This window comes from Phacochoerus africanus, chromosome 3, assembly GCF_016906955.1.
Source record: "Phacochoerus africanus isolate WHEZ1 chromosome 3, ROS_Pafr_v1, whole genome shotgun sequence".
NCBI lineage: Eukaryota > Metazoa > Chordata > Mammalia > Artiodactyla > Suidae > Phacochoerus > Phacochoerus africanus.
Window position 1 is genome coordinate 99,554,910 of NC_062546.1, and position 23,375 is coordinate 99,578,284.

Sequence of the window (23,375 nt, forward strand, 5' to 3'; positions counted from 1 at the left end):
TCAGCACTTTGGAGTTGAGTTTCATTTCTCTGATCCGTTGTGCTGTGTGTGATGTGACTGTACCGCATCCCTCTGACAGTCCCCGTGGTGGCGTTGCCCGCACACTTTTAAGTCATTAGCTATAATATTCACCTCATTTTAAATGCAAATGGTAAACAGTAACATTTAACTGAGTTTAGTATATTATTTTGAAATGATGATATCAAATTCCAAAGACATAAAGGGCATAAAGTGAGGAGCGTATAGAATTTCTCAGATTCTACAACGTGCTTTTCTCCCCACGTTTTAACATGTCTGAGGATGAAATACGGAGAAATGTCTTATAATCAGAGGTGCATGACATGGTAATTCACACTGTTCTTTCCTAATTTTCCTTTTTTTTTTTTTTTTTTTGTGGCCCATCTTAAAACTGACGTTGAGTTAGATTTACTGAAACATCACCCTGGTTCTCCTCCCAGCTCCCCGCTGTGTTTATCACACCTCCGTTTGGAGATGCGTGTGCAGTTTCTTATATTTGGCGCAGTCAAACTGCATATCCTGTTTTTAATACCAACATTAGGGTTTCATATATTGTCACTCATGTCCTGCTCTTTTTCCTTTGTAACGTGTACTTCAAAGGTGGTCCTTGCCCTTCAGACTGGGCTGGGGCATGTGGGGGCCTGTGCAGTGGGTGCTGCCCCAACCAATGAGCACATAGCCACTTCTGAGGTTCCACTATTAATACAACAAATGCAACGAATATGTTTTACATAGCGCATATATGCAATATAATTATAACTGTAAGTACAAAATGTAGTAATTCAGGAGTAAAATCATTTTTAACATTAAGAGAAATTTTCATGGAAGTCACAGCAGCTCAGCCTCCCCAGCCGTGTGAGAGGTGTTCACACTCCTAGGACTGTCCTTGCCTATCATGCCTGTTTTTCTCTTCAATGCCAAGGTGAAATGTGCTCACTCACTGTACTTTTAATTTGTGTTTCTCTAAGTATGAGTGGGGTTGAGCAATTTTACATCTGTGAGAGCCAGAGGTGTTTCCTTTCCTATGAAAGTCTGTTCCCATGTTTAAATTTTTTTCGTTGTGTATAACCTGCATAGAGGAAAGTTATTGCTATCAGCTTACAAATTGACCGGTTTTCAACAGCTGAGCACACCTGTGTTGTCAGCCTCCAATAAAGAAACCCTCTCTCTGCCCTGTCAGTCTCTGCCCACCCAGTCCTCACCCCCACCCTCCCACACACATCACCCCTCCCTCTGCAGAACCTCTGCGGTGCTCACAGCCCAGGTTCTGGAGCTCCCCCATCACAGGATGGGTGTTGTCTCCAGGAGCTGTCACTGCACCTTCTTAAAAAAGTGGTCTTGTGGAGAACAGACTTGTGGTTGCCAAGGGGAGAGGGGATGAGGGAGGGAAAGATTGGGAGTTTGGGGTTAGCAGATGCAAACTGTTGTGAATAGCATGGATAAACAACAAGTCCTACTGTATAGCACAGGGAACTCTATTCAGTATCCTGTGATAAACCATCATGGAAGAGAATAAGAAAAAGAATGTACATATGTAAAACTGAGTCACTTTACTGTACAGTAGAAATTAACACAACAGTATAAATCACCTATACTTCTTACTGGGTCACTTTGCTATACTGCAGAAATTGACAGAGCATTGTAAATCAACTATAAGAAGACATTTTAAAAATAAAAATAAGTAAATAAATCACCTATACTTCAACAAAAAATTAATTTAAGAAATTAATTTTAAAAAAAAGAATAAAAGCAATCCTCTTTAACTCACAGGCAGACCTTTTCTCCCAAAAGGTCGGTGCAAGATGGTAAGACTTTTTATTGTACAAGTTTATAGAGATCTTTTCCAGAACCCATTACATCCCCGCTCTGGCCTGTGTGGACCACTTTTGGGGGGGGGGGCGGCTGAGCACAGGTGGGACCACATCATCCAACAGGAGAACCCAGAGGCTAAGCCAGCATTACTTTCTGAGCCCTGTCCACTGGGATCTACCCAGGGGTTTACCAGCCCTGCTGCCCAACTGTTGCTGTTACCGGGAAAATAAAGAAAAACCCTGGAACTATCCAAGGGAAATCTCCCAATTTAAATATCTGTCCTCAAGTTGTCCTGATTGTTACTCACAGTGACTGGGATGGGATGAGGTCTTCTGGATACAGCTTTAATCAGGGACCAAGTGAGGCTCGGGACAGGAGAAGGTGAAAGAAGTGGACACAGATGTCTCTTTGAGGACTCTCCCACGCTCATGGATACCAGACAACCTTGGCCAGGAGGGCGCTTGGAACACCCAGGAAGGCCTTAACCTTCAGCCCAGGATCAAGCATTTTCTGTGATGAAGTGTGCATGTTGTCAGGTTGCAAAGAACACAGGACCCCAATTGGTGTCAAGGACCAGGGTGATGTGGCCAGGGTCAGCCCCTGGGTCTGGGACAGTTGTAACCTGAAGTGTCACCACAGGGAGTACCTACGTGGCTAAGAGGGGTCAACGCATCCTCTGTAAGCAAAGCACATTTTCCTCTGCCTTAGAGTGGCCTGATGGCCACTCCATAGCTCTGCTCAGCCAAACTCCTGATGTTTTAATACAGCCAAAGCTCTGTTCTCTGGGCCTCTCTGCTCCTTCACTATGGCTCCAACCCCTAGACTGTAAGGCCAGCTGCTTCCACCATGAGGCCCTTTGTCCTCCTGCTCGGGGGAGTGAGGGTAGTCAGAGCACCACTTGGAAGCAAGTCTGATTCTACCTATTGCTGCTTGGTCCCTAAACACTAAGGCAAGACAGCAGGACACTGGGACCCCTTCTCTTCCAGTCCCCATCACTCTCTGCTTGGGCTGGATAGTTGACTGTGGAGGCTCATCAAACCTGTTATGTCCCCAACAGAGACTCTGAGGGCCTCGTATTTCCTCCCTCCAGAGTCCTGCCTGTCCACATCCCTCTGCTCCACCCACTCTGACAGCTCTGAAGGGTCTGCTTTCACTCTCCTTGCAGCTAATATGTAGTCCTGCAAGGATTTACCAGGTTTATGGATGTGTTAATCATGGCAGAGCCATTGGCATCAGCTCCCTTGACCCCAAAACCCATGCAGTGACAAGAACAGACCAAGGGGTGCTTCGTGTGTTCTGACTTTGAGTCACAGCGGGAAGACCCTTCAATATGAAGGAAACTGAATTTTTTATAGTCACCTGATACAAGTCTGCCTGACTCCTTGGGTGTCTAGGAGTCACTACGTCCAAGGGCTGTCTTCTGCCTAGAAAGTGTCATGGGTGAGATGAAGGAGACACAGTTTCGAGGTCATGGAGAGCCTTGCAGGCTGTTGTGCCTAGTGACCATCTCTGATCGGAATGAGAGACAGTGTCTACAGCATCAATGAAGGGGGCCCCAGGAGGGACACACTCAGCTTAGGACTCAAGTGAGGAGATGACTGCCATGGTCCAGCTAGGAGACTGCAAAGGTCTGAATTTGGCTGGTGACAAGGGACATGAGGAGGGAATGGAACAGGGGATAACGAGAAGGTGGGAGGATGGGTGATGGAGGACAGAGGACGAGAGGGTCTGTGGTGGTTCCTGGTCCCTGGTCTGGTTCGGGGGAGTGGCACTCACTGATATTTTAGGACCCCCATCACCAGGGACTCCTGGTGTCCAGGTTATCCAGTAAGAAAACGTCACCTCTTATGTTAGCGGCCGGAGTGTCTTAGTCATTTCAGTCACATTAAAGTGCAGAGGAAATAATACCATGGGCAGTGACAGTTTTAAGACGCAACGCCGATGCTGTATACTGATGTTTTCTTTCCCAGCCCTAACAGAACGTTTTCTTTAGTAACAGACTTACTCAGCCACTTGATATGGCCCATTTGCCTAGCAGCACAGATAGTGAAAGCACTCTGTCATGCTTTGCCGGAGCCAGCCCTCGCCCCGTCTCTGGCTTTTCATTTCCAGGAGGTGCAAGTCTGCCAGAGAGACCCCCTTTTCTCACTGCCAGCAGCCTTTTGTGGTCACTGTTGGACTTTAGTGGGATTTATGCTCTGGGAGGAGGAGGTTAAAAGAAATCTGCTCCCCAGCACAGCCCCTCTCCAGGTTGGTTCTATAAAATGGGTCATTCTCTGCTGTAAACATCACTGTCAGCCAAGTGGAGATGGAAGTGCCTATTCTCTCAGATTTCCTGTCTAAGACTGAAGTAGGTGGAGGTCAGTGCGAGAGTTGTTAGTGTTATTTCCAAGGGGAACATCTATCCTTTCACGACAAGGCCGTGGACTTGGCCCTGATTGCTTACACAACGTAATGCTTATCAAGAGCCCTGTTTCCAGTTCTGTTCTTGTCCAAAGGCTGTTTTCCAGACATTCTTCTCTTGATTCTTAATGTTTTCTGAAATATTTTCAAACTTGTGTGACAACGAGAAAGCTCTACATGCCAGTTACATCAGGCAGGGTGCTTTTGAATTATTTGCTGTTCATATCTGTAAGGAATCTTTTTCAAGTAATAAAAAGTACCAACCCAGGCTAACCTGGCAACTCATGAGGCAGCTGCGGCGCTTAGAAAGAAGTGACTTTCGCTCCAGAAATTTGTCTCTGCTCCACCATCAGCTCTGATTTCTCAGAGCTGATGGGTGTCCTTACACTGCGGTCCTCGTCTCCTGGACTGTGTCTCCAGTGCCTGGGCAGAGGAAAGAGTCATTTTTCACCAAAATTTAAATGAAAGCCTTGAACATTACCCTGCATTCATTTTAGTCACCTACCCAAGGCCTGGAGGCAGTGGCCCTGCCTGAGATCATGGGGTCTGTGTGCTAGTTTAGGCTTGAGTCACACACTGCTGTTTTAGATACAGAGGTGCAGCCAGCAACCCCAAAGGTCAGATGTCAGTGGGGAATGATGGGCAGCTGCACACATCAAGGTGATCCTAACAAAGGAAGGGGAAGGAAGACTGGGACCCCAAACCAGCAAAGTCCACTACAAGGTATAATTAATAAATACCCCTTTATTTATATAACAAATATCAGCACCACTAGAAACCAAATGGGTGGTGTTTTCCTCCTCCTGACCCACCAGGGGAAACAGATTTTCCAAATGTGTAACATGAATCAAAATATGACTTCTTCCATTGTTTCAAGTTGTCGTCTGATCTTTGTTTTCAAAGCGAATGACAGGATATGTCGATCCCATCTCACACCAGGCACTGGGTAAATAATAAGAGTGAAGATGATGCGGAGGGTTGTGCAAAGTGGCTTTTAGAACATAGGCCCCAGACCTTCGGTTTTTATTTTCAATGATAGGCTTTCTTCTAGTTCCTAATTACTTTTCAATAGTAGTCTGCTCATGCCTTCCTTAATTCATATTCAGAAACAGTCCTTTGGGTCATTTCCACAAGTTAGGTAGCTAACTTTATTAAGAAATCTAGATTCTTCCAACTTTAATTAGTGGAAGGAACTTCATCTTAGACCAGAGCTCTCTGATTGAGCACGAATATTACAGAGGAGTGTCAATGTTGCCATGTCTGCAGGGACAAAGGGTTCGCACGCAGTCAGAGTGCCAGAAAAGACTTTCTGTGAGACCTGGCAGGTGGACACAAACTGGGTCTTGAAGGATAAGGACTTAGAACCAAGTGAGGAAATGATCAAAAAGCTGGGGAGCTGCCAACATCCTACTATGTTCTGTGATCTCCAAGGCACAGAAAGACTGGTTTTTCATCACGGGGTCCCTTGTGGCTGTGTCCTTGTTTGCATCATTGATTCCTTCTTTCTAATAAATCACACCCCTCTCAGGGCCCTGCTGATTTGCATATGTTCCTTCCCCTTAATTAAATTTCATCACCAGTGAGAAGAGCCACTGCAGTGGGGGGAGGGGGCGGTTGCTACATGCCAAGACTCACCTTGGGTGCGGTGGGGTGGGGAGGTGGGTGTGTGTGTGGCTCACTCCCCACAAGGCACCACAGACCTTCACCACAGTTAAAGCGCTCATGGGTCAGACAGGAGTGTCTTAGTTCTAGCGTCAAAGGCTGTGAGAAAGCTGCCTCGTTTTGGATAAAGTTTTTTTTTTTTTTTTTGGTCCTTTTTACAGGGCCACACCCACAGCATATGGAAGTTCCCAGGCTAGAGGTCAAATCACAGCTGCAGCTGCCGGCCTACACCACAGCCACAGCAACTCCTAGCCGTGTCTGCAACCTGCACCGCAGTTCACGGTGACACTGGATCCTTAACCCATTAAGCCAGGCCAGGGATCAAACTGGCATACTCGTTGATACTAGTCAGGTTTGTTACTGATGAGTCACAAAAGGAACTCTCAGAGAAAAATTTTTTTAAATAAATGAACAAAGATGTAGGGAGATGGGGAAAGTTAAATTATGGAGGAAGGGCAGAGCAGTTTGGGGAGACTGTTTCTGCACTTCCTCTTGCTTTGCTAAAAATAAACACACCAGGGCAGGATGATTTTTGCTGGAAATCATGCTAAAACAGATACAGAAAACCACCCGCCCATTATGACTACTGTTTTCCCATAACTAGCTGTTGCAAGCTTACAGCTTAAAAATGTTTTTGTGCCTCAATATCCCTTATGATGGGGAAAAAGAATGTCCATATAATGGAGCTACTTTGTTTTAATATCCCAAACGTGAATTTTAAGCTTCTCTGGTCAGATTGCTATTATGCAACTTAGCAGATTGTTGTGTAAGTACTCTTTAGACCACTGAACCTGTGAGTTTTCTGATTACAGAGCTGTTTTTGCAGTGTGATCAATTTTCAGGGCAAGGGCTACATTGTCAAGGAAACGGTGTTCTGGGAGCAGAGTCCTTAGGGGTCAGGATAAGAAAATGCTTCTGGTTCTTGCCTGGAGGTGTTTTTTGTTTTTTTTTTTTTGGGGGGGGGTTGTTTGTTTGTTTTGCTTTTTAAGACCACACCCCTGGCACATGGAAGCTCCCAGGCCAGGGGTCCAATTGGAGCTACAGCTGCCAGCCTACACCACAGCCACAGCAACACAGGATCCAAGCTGAGTTTGCGCCCCACACCATAGCTCACAGCAGCGCCAGATCCCTGATTCACTGAGCGAGGCCAGAGATTGAACCCGAATCCTCATGGATACTAGTCCATTTTGTTTCTGCTGCACCACAATGGGAACTCCTCCTGGAGGTGTTTTAAATGCCCTCGGAGTGCATGGGGAATAGCCCTTCTTTGAACATACACTTCTGCTAATACACTACCTGAGTTTCTTTGCCATCCTTCCTTTCTTTTTGTTGGTTGTGTTGTAATTCTTGTTTTCCATTAGCACCATACATTCCATTCCATTTTCTTTTTTATTTGATCTGTTAAAATGCCAATAACTGGCCTTGTGCTCGAGGATAGGCAGAACTGGGTGCTTCTTAAATACCCGTGATGATCCTGACATTTTCTGGGGAAAAGTACATGAAGGTATCTGAGATCCGAATGGTGTGTTTTTCATCACTGGGACCAAGTATCCTTGGACGAGTGACTCTGTCCCACAGTTTGAGGACATCTGGTTTGATCTGAGCACTAAGCAATGGTCACCATGTTGTGACATAAAGGTCTGGAGTCAGAAGTGCATGTGATCTGGCCCATCGGGTGAGGGTGTGGATGGCCACTGCCCCCTCACCAGAAAGCTCACGTTCTACTGCTTAGTGGCCCCATCCATGTTACAGTTGTGTCTACTTCTACCATTAGACATTTATTTCCTAAAGGATAGACCTTAAAATGTGGCATTGCCATGGCATCTTCATCCCAGTATGAATCTGGAGCTGGAGGTTTGAAGCTTCCTTTCCATCTGGGGGCCCGGTTGGGTGCTAAGGATCTGCCACCAGGTGAAGCAGGGACCCTTTGGCCCATCGGTGGCGGGGGGTGGGGTGGGGGTGCTGGTCAGAGGAGCCAGGGGAAGAAACTTCTGAGGAATCCCGAGGCTCAGCAACCCAGAGTAGCTTCCTGGCTCCACAGCCCTTCCCTCTCATGCCCACCTTGACTCACAGCCCTGCTCACAAGCCATACTCAGCCCTCGGATGCCTGCTTGTGCCATACCTGTCCCAGCTCGGCTCCTGAATCTCTCAGCTTGGATGTCAGGCTATCCCTGCCCCATCCCAAGGCTCCAGATCACCTGCCAGGCTGTTTCCAACCCTTGACCCCTTTGCGTCCTGGCATTGATGGTCCAGTGTTTCCTGTTCCAAATCCTGTGCAGTTACCTACCCTGACTACATTTCTGAAATACATGTGCCTAATTATGCTGGGTACTACCGAGCGCTGAATTGCTATGTGAACAAAACCCTCCTGCTTGATAATTTGATAAATGTTGCGCATTTTAACAGTTGTCCTTCCTCCAGAAATGGACAGAAGCCTGTTCCTCCCTGACATACCTAAACACGGACCATCACAGCCTCCTGACCCTCTGCTCCTACCTGAGTGACACAAAGGCTTTTGATCAGGTTACTAGTTCAGGTAAGTAGATTGTACATGTTTATTAGCCAGTTTTCCTTTCATTAAATTGCCTGCATCAAACTTTATTTTTCTACTGTATCTTTACCTACATGTAAATATTAATAATTTTGGAAAATAGGATGTGCTGTAAATATTTTCTCTCAATTTTACTTTTGTTGTTGACTATTTTGTTTTATAGGATGTTTCCTGAATCAAAATGGTGAATTTTTTGCCCAAGTCTCCCAATACCTTCCTTTTGGTTGGGAAGTCTTCCCCTACACCACTGTTATTTCAAGTATTGTATTAAGTTTTCTTCAAGTATTAATATTACATTCATGCTTATTTTTCAGTTGACCTAAAATTTTGCTATTTATGTCTACTATACTTTTACTTTTTTTTCCTAAGTGCTTGGTAGTTTTCTTTTTCAAAATCCTTTCAGCATTTATTTCCTATTCCAAGTAGGAAATGAATTCACATGGTTCAAAGACAAAACAAATATAATTAAGCAGCTCTTGCTCCACCCCCCTCCTCTGTAACATGTTCCCTCATTTCCTCCCTCTACTAACCACTTTTATTCGTTGAATGAGTGTCTTTTAATGTTTATTAGTGCAGAGGCAATATAAATATATGTTCTTATTTCTTGTGTTTGCCTTTTCATTCTCAAAAACTATTACTTTTTTTCTGGTATAATGAGTACTTGAGTACTTCCTTAGCTAAGAGTACATCATGGAATCTGGTCATCCCTTGACTCTGTGTGTGTGTGTGTGTGTGTGTGTGTGTGTGTATTCTTTTGAACCTCCATTAAGTCTCTGTACTTTGGGGAAATGAGATCTAGTTTTTTAGATGAAATCAGTCATTTGTCCAGTTACTCAACAGCTTGGTAAAATTCTGATTTTATTTACAATTTTATCTGTCATGTGGATATGACACCAAAAGCACAAGCAACAAAACCCAAAAATCAACAAGTGAGACTCTGTCAAACTAAAAACCTTCTGCCCTGTGAAGGAAACCACCAACAATAGGAAAAGGCAACCTGTATTATGGGAGAAAATATTTCCAAACCACTGATGCAATAAGGGATTAATACTCAAAATATATAAAGAACTCACAAAACTCATGAACAAAAGACCTAAAAATCCTATTTTAAAAATGGGTCAATGACCAGAATAGGCATTTTCCAAGGAATACAAATAGCCAGCAGGTAAATTAAAATATGTCAAACCACTAATCACCAATGAAACACAAATCAAAATCACAGTGAGATATCACCTCACACCTGTTGGAATGACTGTCACCAAAAAGACAAGATATAACCAGTGTTGGTGAGGACATGGGGAAAAAGCCACTGTTGGTGACACTGGAATTTGGTGCAGCCACTAGGGGAAGCAGTATGGAGGTTCCTCAAAGAATTAAAACTAGGAGTTCCCATTGTGCCTAAGGAGTAAACAAGCCCAAGTAGTATCCACGAGGACTCAGGTTCAATCCCTGGCCTCACTCAGTGGGTTAAGGATCCACCATTGCCGTGAGCTGTGGTGCAGGTTGCAGGCATGGCTTGGATACCACGTGGCTGAGGCTGTGGCCATGGTGTAGGCCAGCAGCTGCAGCTCCAATTTGACTCCTAGTCTGGGAACTTCCATATGCCACAAGTGCAGCCCTAAAAAGAAAAGAAAAATTAAGGCTAGAACTACCAGATGGTCCAGGAATTCCCTTTCTGAATATATAAATCAAAAGGAAATTAAATCATTATCTTGAAGAGTAGTGTGCACCCCTGTATTTATTGCAGCATTTTCACAATAGGCAAGATATGGAAACAACCTAAGTGTCTACTGATGGATGGATGGATATACAGAATGGAATATAACTTAGCGATAAAAAAAGAGGAAATCCTGCTATTTGCAACAACACAGATGGACCTTGAGGACATTATGCTGAGTGAAATTAGTCAGTCAGAGAAAGACAAATATAATGTGATCTCACTTAATGTGGAATCTTAAAAAAAAAAACTCATAGAAACAGTATGATGGTGGTAGCCTGGGATGGTGGATGGGGAACTGGGGAATGTTCAAAGGGCACAAAGTCCCAATTATAACATGAATAAGTTCTAGGAATCCAGTGTACTGCATCATGACTACAGCGGGTAAACTATATTATATTCATGAAAGTTGCTAGGAGCATAGATCATAAATATGCTCACCACATAAAAAAAAATTTGTAAATATGTGAGGTGATGGAGGTGCTAACTTACCGTAATCATTTCACAACATATATGTGTATCAAATCATCAAATTGTACACCTTAAATGTACACAGTTATGTGCCACATCTCTATAAAGCAGGAAAAAACTTAAAGTATCCTCCTGTGAATGTATAAAGATGATGTAGGCATGTTACAGACACTGTTTTGCCTCTTATTTTTATCCCAATGTATGACACATGTTAGCTTTGTGCAGAGAAAGCATACTTTATCCATTCTTCCTTTCACTAGTTTCATAATAATCCTTTTTTTTTTTTTTTAATGGCTAAACCCTCAGCATGTGGAAGTTCCTGGGCTAGGGGTGGCATCGGAACTGCAGCTGCTGGCCTATACCACAGCCACGGAAACACTGGATCCAAGCTGCATCTGTGACCTACACCCCAGCTCACGGCAATACCAGGTCCTTAACCCACTGAGCAAGGCCAGGGATCAAACCTGCATCCTTGGAGTTCCCGTCTCGGCACAGTGGAAACGAATCCAACTAGGAACCATGAGATTGCAGGTTCGATCTCTAGCCTCACTCAATGAGTTAAGGATCTGGCGTTTCTGTGAGCCGTGGTATAGGTCGAAGATGTGGCTCAGATATGGTGTTGCTGTGGCTGTGGCATAGGCTGGCAGCTGTAGCTTTGATTAGACCCCTAGCCTGGGAACCTCCATATGCCATAGGAGTGGCCCTAAAAAGCAAAACAGACAAACAAACAAAAACCCTGCACAGAGACAACGTGGGATCCTTAACCCACTGAACCACAGTGGGAGCTCTGGTAATCCATTTTATGAATGCACAATAATTACTTCACTGGCTACCTGTTGATGGATAGTTACATTGTTTCTATTCTTCACTGTTACAAATTAGCAGGATGTTTTCTTGTGCAAATACCTTTGTGTGTGCCCCCATTTCTCTAGGTGTTTGCAGATCTCCATCCTCCCATCTCTAGATCACACTAAGCATCTCAGTCTTCCTTTCCTGTTACTTGTGGTCTATAATTAAGTTTTCCCCAAAGTAAAGTGTGGGGTAACTTTGCTGCCTCTCCTGTCCTTCAAAATCCTCCCATGCGTGTCTCTTTGATCTGTTTATCTGCAGGAGGAATGTTCTGATGTCGCTGAACCATAGTCACCTGGGTCCCAGAGTGGCCTCCTGGAAGGTGACCCTCCTCCCAAATCTGAACATTCACCCTGAGGTCTTGGTGAGTAAGAAACACACCCCCGTTTCACTCAGCCACAGCATTCACATTTTATCCGCTGCTCCAACTTGGTCTAACTTAATTGATGCATCTTTTTAAAAAATCAAAAGTTCTCAGATCATCCCCCAAAGAGATCTCCATGCCTCAAATGAGTGTTTCTGAATTATGAGTGGTTTCTATTGCTCATTAAATACTTATTATATCCATGAATGGAATGCACTATCATTTTATACAGGAGAATATTTGTGGTTAGTGAAATATGTAAGATTCTCTGAATCGTAAACCTAGTATATCACACAGCTGGGATTTAAATCCAAAATTTTCTGATTACAAACACTTTTTTTTTAAATGATTTTTATTTTTTCCATTATGGTTGGTTTACAGTGTTCTGTCAGTTTCTACTGTACAGCAAAGTGACCCAGTCACACACACATATGTATACATTCTTTTTCTCACATTATCCTCTATCACATTCCATCGTAAGTGACTAGATATAGTTCCCTGTGCTATACAGCAGGATCCCATTGCTTATCCACTCCAAATGCAGTAACACTATCTCTATACCAAAAATCAGTCACATTTTAGAGAATATTGTGGGAAAATGATATAAAGGCAATAACAAGGTCAAGTTGTAGAGGACACTTAGAACCAGGAAGAGAAGGCAGAGCTGGCTCTGTGTGACAAGGGTGTGTGCGTGCATGTGCGTGTGCACCTATATGTGGGAAAATGACAAAATGAATTATGTCATCTGGTGTATATTGGAGTTGGAAGGATTGGAGTCCGTAAGACTATTTTATAAATATTCTAGTCCTCCAAGATTAATTTCTCTTACATGAAATATTGACCAAGTATAAATATTGACTAAATTGGGAGCTCCCATCATGGCATAAAAATTAGAACTGAAAAATTACTGAGACTGTTAAAAAAGCCTTGTGCAATTGAAATGTCACAGGGTTAAGTCATTGTAACTTAGGGACACATCTCTCTGCAGATCTGTAAATCCCCACCAGCAATTCTGATATGTACAGAGAAGGGCCCTCCATTGTCACTTGTTTCAAAGAAACCGAATTTTCAGTTGTTGTAAGTAGATTTAGTAATCAGAAAGATCATAATTTTGCTCTTCTTAATTGATTTTCTACATTTTATTTTCTCACTTTTATTCTTAAAACATCACAGCAAACCAATGAAACACTAAGAAGGAGACAAAAATGTCCATAATCTGCTACTTTTAAGTAAGATGAGCAAGTCTCTAGTATCCCTTTTGGTCTATTCCCATGTCATGTGATGGTTTTCCCATTGTGCTGGTAGCATAAATCAGTGCTAAATTTTACAGTGCCTCTTAACCATTACATTGTTATTGGGTCTTTAACAGTTTTAATGGCTGTATCGTATTTCTCCAATTTTATTTTAAATCATGTGGTTTTTTCCCTGCTCTCAAATATTTATTTCATTTATTTTTACCATTTGGCCACTTATAAATGTACATGTGTATTGATTTATCTATCTATCTAGTTTATAGGCCTGAGTTTTATTTTCTTTCAGATTTAATTTTTAGGATTTGTTTTCATCCATAATGTTAAAAAGTCAAATTATGCCAACACTTACAGAGATTATTGATCCATAATGTCAAAGTACATTCCAGATTACATACATGTAGAGACACGTCAGTTTCACTGTAGCCTCACCAGCTTTGGGAAAGCAGGCTGATTGTTTTTTTCTAATTGCATTGGTTTATCATAGCACTTAAGTGTATTAACTTCCAGTTATTTTACTGCCACACTGTTTTTGTCACATTCTGTTTGGGACAATAAACTTCACTTCCATGGTTAGTAGTTAATGCAAATGTGTTTCATAAATAGTATATGACTTTCTTATATAATTAGTTGTAATTTTATAGTCATCACCAGCTAAAATATTGCTCGAAGTGAATAATGCCTAAAAGCACAAATATATATATTCGGTTATTTTTTGAAAAATTTTCAATATGAATCTGAATAAAATTGATGCAAAGCTCTAAAACTCAGGTCTTATTTTTCTCTTATTTCATATTTGTCCCTAGAATCTATGACTCAAACACAGTAATAAGAGAAAGGGAATTCATTTTCCTACCTGTAATTCAAAACAAATACATAGGAAGCTATGATAACTGCTTCTGAAGCTGACATGACAGCTATAACAACATATGTTTGATTTTTCCATAAGCTTTTAAGTGGCTCTCTAGGTAATAAAAGCCATGTGCCAACACATTTAAATGTTCACAAAGGCATCCACTACTATAATGCTTTCACTCTTCTTTTCCAAAACATCTGCTTGGATCTTGCAAACACACACACATTTCCCCAGAACAATAAGAAAAGAAAAGGTAACTTCGGTGTAAATCATGTTTCCTACTAAAACTTAATTTTGTACATTCTGTCTAGTGATAGGACACTACAGAATTACTGCTACCCTACCCATAAAGAAATGTATCTAAATTAAAGCACATGGAAGCACATGTATTCATACATTTATTTTTTGTCTCTGTGTCCATTGGTTTTAAAACTCCGAATTACCCAACGAATAGGGGGAGTGGTGTGGGGGAGTCAAATGTATAATGAGATCCTCTAATGATGCGGAATTGCTGAGTAAGTGCAAATTGAGTGTCACTGCTGAGAGTCTTAGAGTCTGCTATCTGTCTAGAGGGGTAAACTCACAGGGAGCCTTTACTTATTCTCAAAGGGAAACATTTTTAAAGCAATTTATCATCCTTATTTTTGTTATCATCAGAATACAGCCTGTAATTGGGGAGTTGCTGACCTAGCCCCAGGTGATGAATCCTAATGACTCGGAAGTTCCTATTGTCTATTTTTCTAGCTTCCTTTACTTCTGTGAGTGGTTTGTGGCCAGGTTCTAGGTGATGAGATTGAAATGGGGGTTTGCCTAAGGCAGCTGGGGGAGATGGGGAGCTTTTGTGAAATTGTTGGCTTTCTTGATAGAATAGAGTGTGGCCAGTGTCAGCTCTTCTTTATGTAACACATTTGGACTTCCCACCTTAATGGGGCTGTGATGACTGGAACAGTGGCAGCCTGTCTGCAGTCATGAGGTCAAGGACAAGTGTGTTGAGAGAAGCACCCCCTTCTTAGAGGAGCCATTGATAAACAACAGGAGTCCAGAAGCCTCACAGGACAAGTGAGATGGATAGCCTTGGAAACACCTGTAAGGCAGGCTCCAGGGAGGCCCAAAATGGCCATGGGCTGTGTCTGTTAGGACTAACAAACTGAAAAGTTTCAGGGGAGCCATTGAGCCAATAGAAATGGGATATTGGTGTTAATGGGGCCTTATTGTTATTCATCCATTGAGGAGTCAAAGGGACTTGAGATCAGAATGACAGAGGGCTCCCTTAACAGCCACAGCTCCCCAGATAGTTTCCTTAATAATTTCCCCACTTGTTCTGCCTCCAGAAACTTTGGGGCATACTTTCCCATTGGCCCTCAGATTCACTGCTCTGTGCAAATACAGAAAAATGCATTTACCGCACTTTATCATAATTATTTTCTTATGTATCTGCCTCTGCTTGGATTGTAACTTTCAAGAGCCTCCACCTTATTTGTCTTGAGTTCTCCTGATCTAACCTAAATTTTGATATTTAGTAGATGCTCCATAACTTGTCCTGAGTTGATTTTCTCACCTTCACAGGTACTGAGGCACCTGCTGTAAAGAACCACCAGGGTGAGCTGGGGCCAGGCCGTTGAGGATAAGATGCAGCCAAAGCCAATGGAGAGCAAATTTTGAATATGCATTATTCCCTTACACTTACAATGAGCCCAACATCTGACTCTAGTAATGTAATCAACTCTCTTCTTTTTTTTTTTTCTCTTTTAAATTTCCTATGTAGTAGACATTAATTTTCCAGTACATACCATGTCAAGCAGAGAAAACATCAGTTTAGCTGGACTTTCCCAATGACCATGGACATCTACAAAGACTGGAGGCAAAAGGCAGGGTAGCTGGGGACAATGATGCCTCCAGGCTCTCCATCTGCAGTGAACTGCTGACTTATCCCGTTACCATCCCTCGGCCAGTTTCTGAGAGCAAAGACAAAAAGGAGAAGCCAGGTTTAAAAATCAGGATCATGGCTCTTCCACATCGTGCTGGAGGCAGGAACAAGAGTCCAACAACGGGTGCATGTGTTTATCTTAATTTAATTTGGAAAAGGTGTCAGTTGTTTGCATAGGTGACACCTCCCTGTTCTAAGGCTGTAAAGCTTTAGGTAGAGAGCGGTGCCCCTTTGGATCTTCCCACTCCCTCTGTTTCCCCAGCAGAGAAAACCGCCACTGCTGTTTCCTAAATATCCTTGCAGATCATCTACGTGACCTCAGGAGTGTGTGTGCACAGGGGCTTTTGCTCACACACGTCCAAGCCTACCCGGAACCCAGCCCTGTATGACGCTTTTTCACTTTAAATCTTGTACGTCCTTAGATATCGGTACACTATAAACTGCCTTCTTTTTCTAATTGGCTTATATTCTGTTATACAGATATGCCAAACTTTACTTAATTTCTCCTCTGCCAATGGCCTCTGACCTCACTCTTGGCCAGTACTCACTCTTGGAAACAGGGCTGGAGCGCACTCGTCCCTGTTTGGGTAGGACAGTGTACTATAACAGGTATGTTACTTAGAGAGGAACGGCTCCATTAAGGGAATTTTTTAGCTTTCTTGAGATGCAGTTGACATACAACACTGTGTAAATTTAAGCTGCACAACCTATTGATTTGATACCTTTACATATTGCAAAATAATCACTGCCATCCCAAGTGTATGAAGCACATTGTCTTTGCTTAAAGCCTGAGGCAGCTGTGCTCCAGCACCTGCTGAGGGCCCCGCCCCAGGCCTCCATTTCCCTGGTGATGAGAAGAGGGAAGAGGGACTGAGGAGGCCAGGGTCACATTGCTTCTCAGCTAAGGATGATCGAGGGCCACAGGCCAAAGGGACCCCAGGGCACAAAGCACTGTGCCCAGCCCAAGAAGCCCCGGCCGCTTCCAAAGTCTCACTGTCCTGTCTCAACCAGCCATTGTCCCTAAATCTGCAAAATGGCGATCAAGTCACTTAGCTCCGTGTTACTTATTCAGATATTCAATTGCATAGAATGTCTCTCTCTGGGACAGAATAAAGGAAGCTAGGGCCACATCAATTCAGAGTTGCTGGGGTTGAACAGCAGCAGTTAGAAGCAGCCTGGTTTAAGCATCTGTGTCCGCTGTGCTCAGGGACTCCTTTCTTTAACTGAGGGGAGGAAAACACCCTCACCCTGGAGATGGGAGAACCCTGGGTTTCAGGGGGGCAGGGGGCAGGGGGTGGGGATGGCCACTGTTAAGGGCAGGAGCTTTAGTGGGAGGAAGAAGCCCTGGAGCCTGGTGGACCTGTAGCCCTTAGGGAGCAACCTGGGGCATGCCGGGGCCTGAACAAAGTCTCCTGAGCAGCGCTGCCCTCTTACCTCCAACGTTTCCATAATAAGAAGCCTCCCAGCGGACCTCTCGTCCCCCTCTGTGGAGCCTAAAGTAGACAAAGCTGCAGGGCACCATCCCTCGGTTGGTTACTTGCAGAGGCCTGAATTCAGCCAAAGGCTTTGATGAAGTGCAGCAGGGGGCGCTCTTAGCCGAACCCCGGCTGCCCTGAGCAGCTGTGTCCCTCCCCACCCAGACCTCAGCCTCCGTCCACCCCAGCCCAGAGCCCAGGCAATGTCCATGGCAACGTCATGTCAGCGTAGCTGTGATGGGGGCACTTTCTAAGTCCGTTCAGTTTTAATTAGTCAGCTGAGTTCCTTATCAGCAACGGAAGCACCTCGTGTGAACTCGAGCGAAATAGAGGAGGATTTGGGGCAGGTGTGGGAGGCACCCAGGGTTCTAAGCAGCCTAGAGCCTGGGGCCTGGGGATACAAGGGTTGGAGGGGCCAGCGGCTGCTCTCCTGGGGGTGTTGGCAGGGACCTCTGCAAACTCAGCAGAGTTACCCGGCCTGTGTCAGGCCCCTCAGGGCTCCAGGGAGGGGGTCCTAGCTCAGGGTCTCAGGGGAGAGGGTTGTGGCTGACACCCCACCCAGCTGACCCTCATGGGAAGAGTGCTCCCAGGGGTCGCTGGGCTCTGCTTCAGGAGGAGAGGGGACCCCACTGAGTTTCAGAGGCAGTGATGTCCAGTGAGGTAGGCGTTGCTACTCCAGGCTACTTCGCTGTGGTCAAAGCCCTACCTTCCCATGAAAGTGATTCACCCACAGCAGAGTCAGTGGGAGTTTCTTCAGTGTTGTCAAGAGCTGTGGCTTTGAACAAATGAACAGCTGTGTCACTATGTTGCGTGCTCCCCGGGCAGATGAGAGTGTGGAAAACTCAGTCCTTCCAGAAAAGGGTTCAGAGCTGTGGGTGTGAAGCCACAGCACTGGTCCAGATTCCGCGGCTACATGAGGACCTTTTCTGAGCAGGATGCTCTTCCTCACCCCCGCCCCCCAGACAGAGGAGACGGGTTTTCCAGACCAAGGATTGAGTCCCTTCCAGACCAAGGATTGAGTCCCAATCAGTCATCAAGATGTGTAGGCATAGAGATGAGGTAAGAGTCAAACTCACGCGATTTCAGTGTGTTAGACAAAGACCCCAGGGCAGTCCCAGAGCTCCCAAGTTCCACCCTGATGTGCTAAATGTGCTCCACCATCCTTGCTTGAGGATGCATCACTTAGGAGCAATTTGGGGGATGGCGCAACTGGCAATACGTAGCATTTATTTCTCCTGGAATTCTTACCTTTGGTAATTGTCTACCCAATGAAACAAAAATATATGTAGAATTAGAATGACAGAAAAAAAGATTTACTTTTGCTTTTTAAGAAAATTTTAATTGCAGTAAAAAGGAACGTTGATGAATTTAATCATGATCTTTAGTGAAAAAGAAAAATGTGAAAAGAAGGAAAAACCGGCCTCTCATGTCAGCATTGCCTAGCTGTGCACATTTGGATGATCTAAGCCATGTCTCTGAATGTCTGCTTCATCTTCTCTAAAACAGAAGTGGTGAGATCCACTTTGCGAGGCTGCTGAATGCACGCACGTCGTCCGGAGCTGTGTCTGCCACAGCAGATACTAATCTTCAGCATTTAAAGGCATCTCTGATCCTCGGAGACCAGACTCCAGAGTGGACTCCAAACCTGGGTTGCTGGGAACCCACTGTGGGGCTATTTTTAAATTATTGCTGGTTTTTTGTTTCTACTAACTTGACTTAAAGGAAAATTAGCATATCATTCTGCAGGATTGCAAGACATCCCACCTAATGGGCCATCGAGGACCCAGAAAGCCGTTTTCTCTCTGCCCAGAAGTGACTCGGGGTGGAGGGTGGGGGACTGGTCCAAATGTTAAAGCCTCCGTGAGGCTGATTCTCTGAGCCTGCTTCACGAGCGATCCTTGAAATGTTCCATGACATTTGTCTGTAATTTTCTTACATGTCATTTTCAGTGTTATGAGGGTTTACAGAAAGAACTCCCATTTTTTTCTGCCATCATAAAAATATAGGCCTGATTTTGGTTTGGAGGGAACTGAAAACTCTCATTGATTTTAAGGCAAAACCCATCAAGAAATCTGTCAGCTTCCACACCGCTGTTCTCTGTACCTCAGCTCCTCGTAAGTGAGCTATTTATTAACCATGACGGTGAGGCTATGTCTTGGGAAAATATCGACCCTCCTTCTATGTACAGTGAAAGCTCATCTCGAACACTTTCATTCTCTTCCCCTTCCTGACATGCATTTATTTTTTTAACACTAAAATAAATTCACACCGAAAAATAGAAATCTAAAATTAAATATTTAATTAGAACTCTGATTTGCTTTAAAGATAGGTGGCATTGCACAGGCTATATTACACTCTCTGTATAATTTCTTTTGACAAAAAAGATACTGTTCATTTTAACAGGTCACTTTAATATTAATACATGTGTAATAGGATCAGAACTGAACATCAGCTAGGATGGTACATTGTACATTATTGGGAAAATTACAGTTTTGTATTGTAAAAACATTTATTTTTTAACAATTTACCTACATTAATCAAAAAATTACAGCATATTTAATAATTTTACAAATTCTTCATAAAAAATATATCTCTGTACAAAAAAGGTCGTTTGCACCTACTTCATGTCAGCAGCATGTGGCGAGATGGCGAGACAGTGGGGTGATGACGATGGGTTTTTCCTGATCATAATGCCAGCGTTCTTTCCCCCTTTTTATAATAGCTTTTTTTTTTTGTGGTTGTTTACAAAATATTTTACAGAAGAAAAAAATTATTGCAGCTAGCCTGAAGAAAGGCAAGATGTGTGGGACAAGCAGCAGTTTGCACAGCTCTGAAGCACAGGACCTGTCAGCGGGGTGCCTCCCCTCCATGAGCTCCAGCTGCTCCCGCCAGGAGTCTTCCACCCTGGACCCAGAAAGCGCCTTTGCCGACTGCTCCCACCAGACCCTCCCACACCTCGCAGGGGATCTGATTAACACTGCACACACCCCAGGAAGAAACTAGGCAGAATTCTTGAAAGAGAATTTCATGGAGTATTTTTTTTTAATAACATGCTCCAAACTGGCAGCCAAGGACACTCTGACTTGGCACACAAAGGAGAGTCATGTCTAATCTGATATGTGGTTTCTTGTGTGTATGTAAGTCCTGTCATTTCAGGATTTCGTAACGTCGTTGACCAGCAAGCGGGTCGGGGATGTGGAGGGACATTGACTCAGACTCTGAAGTCAGCATCTTGCACCTAGTTTGAATGACTCAAACCATGTATGTACACTATATTTATAGTTATCTATATGTATGTATATATATATATATATATATACACCTAGTATGTATAGTAACCCTGTTCTCCCTGCACACAGAGATGCACAGACTTCTTCCTGGGTTCCTGGTTCCGGCTCCCTGGGTGTGCAAGGAGCCTGGCTCTGGCTGACCTCACCTGGTCTGAGGAGAAAAAGCCATATGGACCTCGGGCTGCAAAGCACATCTTGGTACGTTGCCAGGCTGGCCAGAGCGAAATGTGCAGAGAATTCAGCACAGCAGACTGAGTTCAGTGCATGGGGTGTGGAAAGCCGGGAAGAGCCCGAGGTGGGCGGCCGTGCCTCCAGCCGCTGCACCCCTTCCCACGGGCACCTGGACAGCGGGCGCCAGGAGGTGAGAGCAACTCAAATGTTCAAATCAAAACTTGGGAAGGAATGAGCTATGACCCTGACATTCTTTTTCATTTTTCACTTTTGAAGTCCTGCACTGAGACATGACACAGACGGACACACATGCCAGTCCTGAAGCTACGTGTGAACATGTTCCCCAAACCACTGATGCCCTGATGCCCGTACGGAAGGGAGAAGGGGGTAAGTGACTATGTACTTAAAACCCGAGTAATAAAATAAGCATTGTCTTTTCCAAATGCTTTTATCAAACAGTAGTAAATAAAAATAATGGTGATCTTCACTTTGTTACATAAACATTCCCATTGTCACTGCTCCTGCTTCTTGTTTTGATCTTACTCACGTTGCGGAATCCCACCTAATTTATTTATGCTAAATTCATAATCTACCTATGATGAATTGTAAACCTGAAAAATCACCGGCATTTTCTTTCCATCTGGAATGATAAAGCATGAAACTAAAGACAAAGTCATGTATCCACTACGTCATCAGGAAAGAAGAGTGGCTGCGACTCTTCCTGGCCTCCAGAGGAACACTGGCTGTTTGATCCTGAATGTTTCCATGGAGTTCAGGGGCTCCTGTGGGACCCTGTCCTCAAGGCAATTTCAGAGAGTGATGGCAGCAAACAAGAAACAAATCGCAACGTAACAGGGGAGACTGTGTCGTGAGCAAAACCCCCAGGGCATGAACTACCTAAAATAAATTACTATTCATATCTGTACATGGCAAACAGAAATCGCTGCAAACCTGCCATGAAGTGGTATCATTCCGACAGTAAGGGGCCGATGGCAGGACTAAGAATTATGTGGGAAATAAAAAGGCCTCTTTCCCCTCACTGGGCATCTTCAGTGAATTCGACACATATATGTGGCTAAAAGAAGCAATAATAAAATAAATCTCTTCCATATTGTTTTTCCTTTTAAAACCTGTGCCATATCTGGGGATTTTTTTCTTTTTTCTAACACGCCAACTAAACTGCGGTGGAATGCTGAGCTTGACAAGGTGAGAGGGTGCTTATATACAATGTAGAGTGTGTATAAACCCCGTGTAAATAGTTTATTTTTATCAGAATCTTAGTCATTCATAACACACTAGTGCAAAAAATTGTGCATCAAAAATTCTGCAATAGACCAGCTGACTGGGCCGTGTGCACGAGGCCCTGGGGGTGGACGCCGAGGCGAGCTGTCAGGTCTCAGGACAGAGTGAAGCGTTTGGAGGTGTGTGTGCGTCTACCAGAAAGGCGTCTTCTTCAAGAGAGCTTTGTTTCCAGAGTCTTCATATTCATGGGGATTAAACAAAAACCAGCCCACCTCGGGATGCTACCATTAGTCACCGCGCCCGGAGGATGTGTCCACTCGCCTGAGGCGGCGCTGAGAGCGTCCTGGCCACATGGAGGAGGGTCTGGGGCACTGGGGCACCGCGCAGGGACTGGGGTCTCCCGGAGTGGCCTCCTTCCAGCAGGTGCAGCCAGGCGGGAGCGGCCGCTTCCAGGATGAAGACCTGTGTCGCCAGCCGGGGCCGAGCCGAGTGTGGCGGGAGGAGCTGGGCCATCGCTGCAGCAAAGCCGGGAGGAAGGGAGAGGGTCTGTGGCACCAAGGATCACGGCTTGTCCGTCGGAGGTATGGCTATGAGGCGGTGCTGGGCACCCGGGGCTATACCACTGTGCACACTGTGTTCAGAGTCGTGTCAAACCGCACAGCCTTGGCCTCTGTGGGTTTCAAGTTTGTGTCATACATGGGGTTCTCAAATGACGCCTGTCCATTGCTGTTCTCATGCCCAGCGTAGCCGTTGTACTGAACTTTTGGTCTCGTTCTGGAAGCAAAAGAGGGAACAAAGTATGAGGACCCTGGTTTCAGAAAGAGACCCAACCTCTGGGACTGTGTCTGTGAGGGGACACACGGGACAGTGACAGGCAGGGGCTGGGCACACCGCCTCCCTGGGGGGTGGGGGGGGTGGGCTGTCCTCCTGCACCTGCAGCTGGGACCATCTCAAAGATGCTCTGATTCAACCAGGGCTCCAGCATCACAGGCAGATCACCTGCACAGGGCCAAGGGGAACAAGGCTTGTCCCTGGCGAGGTGTTGGGGTGAAGGGGCGGGTGGGCAGTGAGGCTTGTCTGGACAGGGCCCAGGAGCCTGGAAGGAAGTGTGCTGGGCCTAGGCTCTGGTTCCTGTGCTGCAGGTCAGAGGCCCCATGGCCTGTGGCTCAGAATGGCCTCCTGGATGCAGGGCAGTGCTGAGAAAGCCACAGGTGACCACACTCCCTCCAGCCCACAGGTGGGGACGTGCCATGTAGGGGTCAAGGGCCCATCAGGAGTAAGTGGCGCCTCCCTCCTGTCTGGCTGCTAGTCTGTGTT

At 44.7% G+C, this 23,375-nt stretch overlaps 1 protein-coding gene across 1 annotated transcript in view; it reads right to left on the bottom strand.

The window, feature by feature from the left end:
- Positions 1-22,626: 22,626 nt before the first annotated feature.
- CSMD1 (CUB and Sushi multiple domains 1) overlaps positions 22,627-23,375 on the bottom strand; it is a 1,865,356-nt gene continuing 1,864,607 nt past the window's right edge. Inside the window, exon 70 of the mRNA XM_047772241.1 lies at positions 22,627-22,832. Within this exon, the coding sequence (XP_047628197.1) occupies positions 22,673-22,832 (160 nt within the window). The 3' untranslated portion in view covers positions 22,627-22,672. The remainder of the gene's footprint in view (positions 22,833-23,375) is intronic.